Consider the following 8,739-nt stretch of genomic DNA (forward strand, 5'->3'; position numbering starts at 1 on the left):
GATACAGTTATGGGGAACTACATAAGGTGTTCGGTTAGAGGGCGATACTGAAATTTTATACTAAAAACTCTACTGATGTTTTAATAATTGTGATCTGAACTAATTTTAAAAACTTAAATGTATGTTTTATTTTTGCACTGTTGGAACACACTGATTCCCTAGCTCACTCCCCCAAATTTTTATCTTTCAGATACTTTTTGGATAGGTGACCCGTACCTGACACTTGGAGGATAGACACATTAGTATAGTGACTTTTTGTTGTAATGTTTTATCTTCCGAGCTACATTTAATTTGGGTGACATATGCCTATATTTTGAAAATACTGCTTTTGTTATTAATGTTAGATTTGCTTCGATACTGATTTTGAAATATTTTATTTTTACGACTTTAATTTATTGAATTTAAACTTTAATGCTATTAATTATATTTTTGAAGATTTTTAATTATAATTCAGATTTTAAGTTATCGAATAATGTTTTTGGAAAATTTTTATCGCAATCCGCTAGATCTGATCGTAACGTATAGTCCGGATCTAGGAGTTACAATTAAGATAAAAATAGTTATGGACTATAGTTATCTATTTTTGAAATAAACTTGAATTTTGTTGTAACCGAGCAGCTCATATTCCTGTAATATTCTAGGGTAAAGTATACAATGGTCATTCAATCATATTAAAAATAATCCTTTAGACCTTAAACTTTTAGAAATTATAAAATGATCATTATAATTATCGAATTGTTATAAAATAATCTTTATACATTATAAAATAGTGATAATTTTTTATAAGTTCAAAGTTCATTCTATAATAATTTGATAACTTTAATGAATTATATTTTACTATCTCGATAAAGTTTAATACGACTAATTTATAATAGCTCGACAAAATCAATGGTCATTTTCCAATTTTTTAAAGTAATGATTAAGAAGATCATTTTAACATAATTTAGTCGCTGTGTATTTTACGCAATGTTCAATTGCAAATTGTCCAAATTTTATTTAGGCCCAAGTGTAAGTGGGCTACCAATTGTCGTCTCTTTCATCCCCAAGTAGGTAACTGCTCTGCACAGCACCAGATCGATCTCTTGTTTTTTCACCCGAACTCAAAATTTCAGATCAAGTCTTCTCTCTTTCTTTCTCCACATTCTGCTTAGATTCTTTCTCCGCCCTCGATCAGTCTAAATTGTCCGAATAGCATTGAGATTAGAGACCGTGATTAAATCTTTGTTTTTGATCTTCTGTATCTGTGTTGGAGGGTGGAAATGGAGGGGTTGCCAACGACCACGAAAAATGAGCGACGCTGGAGATCCAAGAATATACAGACATCCAAGCCTTCTTTACTCATGGCCTTTTTCTCTTGCGTCGCTTGGCTTTACGTTGCTGGACGGTTCGTTATCTTCCTTTTTTTTTTGCTTCTTGGAGATTTTTTCTTTTCATTTTGTATTATATTTAGGGAAAAAGTCTCATTGAATCCATATTTCTCTTCAATTAAATCAGCTTATAATTGTTTTTTCCCTTTTTCTTTTTTCGTAGCTAATAAATTGATAAATTAGAATTGTTTGATTTATTTACTTATTTTGCGAAATTTTGGTGAAACTTAGGTTGTGGCAAGATGCAGAGAACAGAACATTGCTTGCTAATCTTCTTAAGAAGAACATTGAACAGGTTTTTTTCTTTGATATTTTTATTAGGAATTTAGGACTCAGAAGGCATACAAATTCGTCTGGTTTTATGCTATTCCCTCTGTTTCTATTGTTGGTAAATATTTGAGTGTGTATAAAATCATTTTAACAACACAATTTACTATTAAATAAGATTTTAATTACTAGACTGTCTGTTTTCCCTCTGATTTTTCTGTTTTTGTATTGGTAGAGACCAAAGGTTCTTACCGTCGAAGATAAGCTGATGGTCTTAGGATGCAAGTATGTTTCTCAATTCTCATTCTTTTCATCTCTCTCACACTTTGCATGGTCTAATTGGATTCTTACTATCATTTTGGAATATTTAATTTGATTTTTAGGGATCTAGAGAGGAGGATTGCAGAAGTTCAGATGGATTTGACATTAGCTAAGAGTCAAGGCTACCTCAAGCACCAGTTGCAACAAAACGAGTCTTCAAAAAATAAGCTTCTAGCGGTTATTGGAGTTTATACCGGGTTTGGTAGTTTCTTGAACCGAAATAAATTTAGAGGATCTTGGATGCCTAAAGGTGAGCTGCTGGTTTCTTATAAAGTTTGAATTTAGGTCTTCTGTTGGATTTTATTTTCATTTCTGGTGCTTTCTAGTTTTTTTTTGCTTCTCTACATTGCTATATAAACCATGTCTTATCCACAGTATTCTGGTTTTGATAGGTGACGCTTTAAAAAAATTGGAGGAAAGAGGAGTAGTGATACGGTTTTTGATTGGTCGAAGGTATTCCATAATCATCAATCCTCATTTCACTCATGGTTATATATGGATTATCTACTGTCTTCTTTTCTTGGTTTCATTCCTCTGCTATTAGCAATGCTACAACATGTGGTCCGTGGGCACTAATTGGATTAACGACTTTGAAATTGGTAGTGCTAATCGAGGTGATAGCTTGGATCGCCATATTGATGAGGAAAATAATAAGACAAAGGATTTCTTTATTCTTGTAAGTGATGGCATTCGAATATGATTGCAATTATTGAACTTTTTTCTTTGAGGCCTACATGTCCTGCATAATAGCAAAGACTATCAGAACATTTCTGTAATTGGATGCAAGGCTTTGTCTTTTATAAAAATTTCTCTTTCCACTTGCTTATTGAAATTTGACTGGCTTAAACATAAATTTTGTGCATGCTTGTCAATTTTGATTTATTAGGACGGTCACGAGGAGGCTCAAGAGGAGCTACCTAAAAAGGTGAAATACTTCTTCAGCACAGCTGTTCAAAATTGGGATGCTGACTTTTACATTAAAGTTGATGATAATATTGACATTGACCTGGGTAAGGTTTCTTCCCGTTTCATTTGTATATAGTGTCGCAACTTTTTGGCTCTTGGCTTATCTCTCTTTTTTAACTGAAACATTAATAAAACATCTACTCCTTTTTCTACACGAAAGAGGGGTTGATTGGACTTCTGGAACGTCGACGTCGCCAGGATAGTGCTTATATTGGATGCATGAAGTCGGGAGATGTGGTTTCTGAAGAGTATGTATTGTTTATTTCTTAGTTTATTATTGCTTATGTCATGTTCAGACATTCTTGTTTATTTATCTCTGAATATTTGGCTGTCTTTACGTTCCCTTAAGATCATTCTATTAAAGCTACTTTGAGCTTGGGTTGTTTATATTCTGAGATTCTAAGTTCAGTTTTTGGGTACCTAAATTTTGTTGATTCAGGGGAAGCTTTGGTATGAACCTGAATGGTGGAAATTTGGGGATGAAAAATCGTAAGTTATATAGCTTAACTTATTTTTTATTTTACGACAGTCTGTTTGAGTGTCATGTACCTTCAGAAGGGCTCCTATCCTCTTTAACACGGTAACTAGCTACTATGCAGTTTCTATTTATGGTAACATGATTAGTTATGTTCTTCCTTTCAGGTATTTCCGGCATGCCTCTGGTTCACTTCTTATACTTTCCAAAAATCTTGCTCAGTATATCAACATAAACAGGTTAATTTTTATTTCTTGATGCTGTAACCTTGAAAGAATGAGATATACATCATACTTTGAGATTCAGAAACTGAAAAACATCAGTGATTTGTACAATTTGGGTATTATATGAACTTCAAATCATGTTAGAGTTGTTCTCTTTTTTGAGGGAAACATGTTAGCGTAGTGTAGTCCTCCATGTTTTTATGTGTTATAAACTGAATGACAGACGGGCTAAATGCATATCTGTTTTGTGTGTCAATTATCATCACTCTGCTTTGCACGCAATGTTGAACATGATCAAAGATTTATTGGAAAGGAACTATATACCTTTGGTTAAATGTTGACATCATTGCGTAAAATTATGAATAGATTTGAATTCACCTCATCTAGCTTATATTACATGCAGTGCATCTTTGAAGAGTTATGCTCATGATGATATATCAGTGGGATCTTGGATGATGGGTGTCCAGGCAACTTATATAGATGACAATCGTCTTTGCTGCAGTAGCATTAGACAAGGTGAACTTGCTTCCATACTATGTTCTTGTTCAAACGTTTTACAGCTTTTACATTGCAATTTTGGAAAAATAAAATAAAGAGACAAGCTAACACAAATCAATTTAGTCATATGATCTCTATGATTTTGCAGTTGGGTCCTTTACCTGTTTCAGTCATTAGGTGGCTGTTATAAGCATGCATCTCGGCATTTCTATTTATTTATTTATTTATTTATGTTGTAAAAATGGGTTATGGTTTTATGTATCGAATATACAGTTTAAGGTCCTTTTTTTTTTAATTAAAGAGCACCTAAGACATAAATCTAAGGTCCTTTAGCTTGTGTTGGCACTCAATATTTTGTACTGTCCAATATTTTTCAGATAAGGTGTGTTCCGTGGCTTGAGAAAAGAAGATGGCTAAGTGGGTTGTCGGCATTGATTGCCTTTGTGAACAATTATTACTGGATACAGCAGCAGGGTGAGGAATTTTCTAGAGCATTGGGTGGATCATTCATTTAGAGGTAGATATCTATATATAGCATTCTTTTTTAGGGGATTTCCACAGGTTAATCTGCATTTGGTGGCTACTGGTTGGGAGGACGGATGATTTTGTTTTATTCATCGATGTACCTTATATGGTTGTTCCCATTGAAGATTACACTGCAATTATGTTAAAAGGGTAATGGCTTATTTACATCCTACAACTTTACTTCAATTTTTTTATACACCACAAATCTTTTAATCAAATTATATCATTCAATTATTATTATTATTAAATTAAATCATTTATGTTACCACCGGTTAAAGAAAGTCGAGTCTGACGTGTTCTTTTTCATGTCACCAAAATAATTATTTATATGTGATCGAAATAATGTCTAGTTGAGAACTTTGATTTTTTATGCTTTCGATATTATAATATTTATGAACAAAATTTTATTTTATTTTTAAGTCATTTTGTGAAAATTTGTTGAATTTTTTTTAAACATATTTTTACTCTAAAATCTCAAAAGAGGAAAAAAAGCTAGAATAAAACGATCTGGTTTATATACAAAAGTTAAAAACGTATTAAAGTATTTTAAAATATTTTTTGAAACATCAAAATTATAAAAATTATAAAATAAATTTAAGCTCTATTATAAAGACTCATAATTATATAATATTTGTAAACAAGAATTTAAAGAAAAACAAAAAAAAACTTTAAATATATAAAAATTGGTATTTTGTTTTAAAGGGTAAACTATACTAGTAAATCTTTTTGTTTTAGATTTGACTTATTTCATCATTAGTTTTAAAAAGTTATGTTTTATCACTTTTATTTTTTATTTATTTTATTTTAGTCATTGGACCATTAACTTACAAATGTTTTAAAGAAATAATTGTATATAGTGATCTTAGCGGGATGATTTCATAGGGATTCGTCTCACTTCGCATCTAATTAGGTAAAATTGGGTACAAATTTCATTGATGGTACAATGATGATGAGCATAAAATTTAGACTTATCATGGGTAGTGGGACAAGCGTAAGTATGATTTGTACTCGCCATATTTCCAACGCTTTGTATCATTGTTTGTATTTAGATATTATGTGAGTACTTTATTTTCTGAAGTTTTTAAATATATTTTAGTTTATTAATTAAAGGATCGTGACTATTTTTTTTAAATGATGACAATTATAATAATATCACAAATGTTACTATCAGAATGAACCCTTTAGATTTTACATTCCTCCGTCATTCTTTATCACGGAAATGGCAGGAAAAAACTAATCCTTACAGGCAGGAAGTATTATACTTGGAATATGAGAAAATACAATAGAGGAAGGAGCAACAATTTGGACGGAACATGCTCCTGTTGAATGGTTCCATAGGAGGGATACCCCCTGATGAATTTAGAACCATTATTTCCCCATTTATAACCACATTTTTACTCTGTAAATTCCCATCTTTGGGTCTCAAATGGTACTCTTCTCTATTACCCTTCTCATTCATTTTAGAATTTGCAGACATTCTAGCAAAGTTTATTCTAGGAGCTCCTCCCTGTTGCAAACTCAAGCTTCCACTGCTACCAGAACCTTCGGTCAATACTCGGACTCGAATGGTTGTGTTAGCACTATAGTTGATGAGAAGTAGAGTGATTCCTCGCTGTCGAAAATGAATGTCTTATGAACATTGCTTTGAATTTGATACCGAAATCGGAGTTAAGGATGTTCTTACAGATTGTTTGGAACAGTGAGCGTAAGCACGAATATTTTTCATCCCACCGAAGCTCGTCGACAGGACATTGCTCCCCATTAACCGATGCCAGAGAAGAGCACTGCAATATCAGTGTACCTATGAAATATTTTGCAGCATTTAATAAGTGATTCACAGTTTCAAGTAGTACCTACTACCTATAGTAATCCGGATGTGGCACAAATGTAGCAGTGTCGAGCAGACCATAATTTCCACCAATCAATGTCTGTCTACAGTATGTTTTTGTATCATAGGAAGCTGCCATCCCAAGCTGATCCAAATACCTGTTTTATTACATAAACTCCCAACTAAGATTCCATGATAAAATTTAAAGAACAAGAAGAAAAGGACAAGCTTTTACCAGAAACTATTAACAAACGAGTTGCTGACACGATTTTGACCACTGTTATAAGCTCCTCCTGCTTCACCAACCCAAGCAACTGCTGAAGTTGATGAATTCTTCAGAATTGCTTGAAGGTCTCTAAAGGGTTGGCCCCCACCATCTTGATAAGATGGATCTAGGATTTTGTTCATCAGCTGGTTATCATTACCTACAAAAAGAAAGGGAAAATTAATGTTTTTTTGTTTGTACTTTTGATCACTGAATCAAAGACTGTGTTTGTTGTACCTGGACCGAGGTTGTAAATATGTTGGGTGACCACTTGAAGAGATTTGGGTGTTTTCTGTACAAATTGTGTGAACCAGTTTGTGTCAATGAATCCTCCTGGTGCTATCACTAATGGCTTAACCTCAATCCTCTATATGTATTGTCAACAATGGTTTGAAGAGAGTTGACATCCGATGCATATTGTTCCGCTATGATTTTCGCCCCGATCCCGGAGCCGCACAGTTCGTTTCCTGATCAACCAGATTGTTAGTTAACAAAAGTTCATTGAGTCATATCAAGAAAAATGCAGGAAAAAGCAAAATTTTGCTTTGACTCTGTTGTAGCCTGTAGGTCGTTTACCAAGTTCCCAACCATGGATAGTATAGCCCTTGTTAACGGTGTATCGAATGAGTGATTTGGCATTGCTGGAATTCCAAGCTCCGATGGCGGAACCGTCTGGACCGACAGTCCTCCCACTTAGTGCATTTAATCCGAAAACGACCATAGCCCTGTGTTTGGAAGTCAAAAGGCAATGGAAATAAGACAAATTATGAACTTGTTGGGAATTGACAAGCTATTTACTTACCCAGCTTTTTTGAAGAAAACGTTGAGTTGGTCCCATCTAGACATGGATAAGCAACCTTTGGAAAACCCGAACAAGTCGGAACTATTTTTAACAAATGGTGCACATTGAATATTAGCATCTTTTGTCTCATAAATCACATTATCTTGCAGGGTACCTCCCATTCTGATCTTCAATGGCGAAAAGGCTGCATTTTACAAATAAGTGACGGTAAGTTTTTGAACCCTTTCTTAAACTCGATGGATCAAAATTGCTTACCCTTTATAGCATTCACCAATATAGGGTTACCAAGATCCTGTAAAAGTGATGCAGCCATTAAAATTTCAGAAAGAAGTATATATATGCATGTATCACATATGTTTAAGGGATAAGCAGCATACTAGATTAAGAAGAAGCTCTTCCCCAGCTACATGTTCCATAGTCACATTTCTCAGGAGGCCACCAATCCAACGTAGCACATATGAAATTATCGTCCGTTCTCGCCATCGGAGCCGTTCCATTAACAAGAACAGTGCCACTAATAACATTCCCATTGAGCTCACAAAAACTGAGCCTCCATCCATCAAATGCAGCCATAAGTACAACAACAGAAGCTTAAACAGGGAACCCATTTATTGAACAAGCACTACCTTCTGTTAATCAGCTGGTAAATGTATGACTAAATGGTCCAGCAATTTGGATTATATAAAAGAATCCCATTTGGTGTCAAAGAAAGGACTGCTGATATCAGCTTGAAAACCATGGATTGCTGGTGAAGTAACCAAGTCAAGCAAGGCTCATATGATTTCTTAAATAAAATAAAGTTTTATAATTTATTCTACTGGGGCAGATTGGAGCTGGTGAGCACTTAATTGTAAGTCTTTCTCAGGAATCTAAATGATCATTGCAACAAAAGAAAGAAACACAGAAGGGCGTAAGCAAACCAACTTTTGACTTCCAAGAACATGTTTGCAGAATACATAAATTACAAGAACCCATCAATTATTTGGATTATAATATTTGAAACAAGAGACTTGCTTCCAAATATGGATAAGAAATAAAAGGAATAATAATTAAGATAAGGTATTTTTTGAGTATGTAACCGGTAAAGGACAGTCTGCAGTTCACCAACCCTATGAAAGAAGGGTGGAGCCCAACAAGGGGTTGGCAATTAGGAGAGTGTATCATCTATCACACTACTGTTCTGCTTAACAAGATTAAACAA

The 8,739-nt window shown here is 33.8% G+C and overlaps 1 protein-coding gene and 1 pseudogene across 2 annotated transcripts; one reads left to right on the top strand and one right to left on the bottom strand.

The window, feature by feature from the left end:
- Positions 1-1,074: 1,074 nt before the first annotated feature.
- LOC120134338 (hydroxyproline O-galactosyltransferase HPGT3-like) lies at positions 1,075-4,796 on the top strand. 2 transcript variants are annotated; one of them, XM_039150772.1, is made up of 12 exons: positions 1,075-1,384; positions 1,599-1,662; positions 1,870-1,919; positions 2,018-2,205; positions 2,348-2,408; positions 2,559-2,631; positions 2,842-2,965; positions 3,082-3,173; positions 3,361-3,410; positions 3,564-3,635; positions 4,024-4,136; positions 4,496-4,796. In XM_039150772.1, the coding sequence occupies exons 1-12, from the start codon at positions 1,260-1,262 to the stop codon at positions 4,516-4,518; spliced, it is 1,035 nt and encodes a 344-aa protein (XP_039006703.1). In that variant the 5' UTR covers positions 1,075-1,259; the 3' UTR covers positions 4,519-4,796. The 2 variants fall into 2 exon arrangements, 1 of the variants encoding a protein (XP_039006703.1); XR_005517157.1 differs by having other exon boundaries at positions 1,078-1,384; positions 3,082-3,169; positions 4,496-4,792.
- Positions 4,797-5,849: 1,053 nt separating this feature from the next.
- LOC120134186 lies at positions 5,850-8,164 on the bottom strand (annotated as a pseudogene).
- Positions 8,165-8,739: the final 575 nt, after the last annotated feature.

The sequence above is a fragment of the Hibiscus syriacus genome, unplaced genomic scaffold (assembly GCF_006381635.1).
Source record: "Hibiscus syriacus cultivar Baekdansim isolate YM2019G1 unplaced genomic scaffold, ASM638163v2 tig00110597_pilon, whole genome shotgun sequence".
NCBI classification, from domain to species: Eukaryota; Viridiplantae; Streptophyta; class Magnoliopsida; order Malvales; family Malvaceae; genus Hibiscus; species Hibiscus syriacus.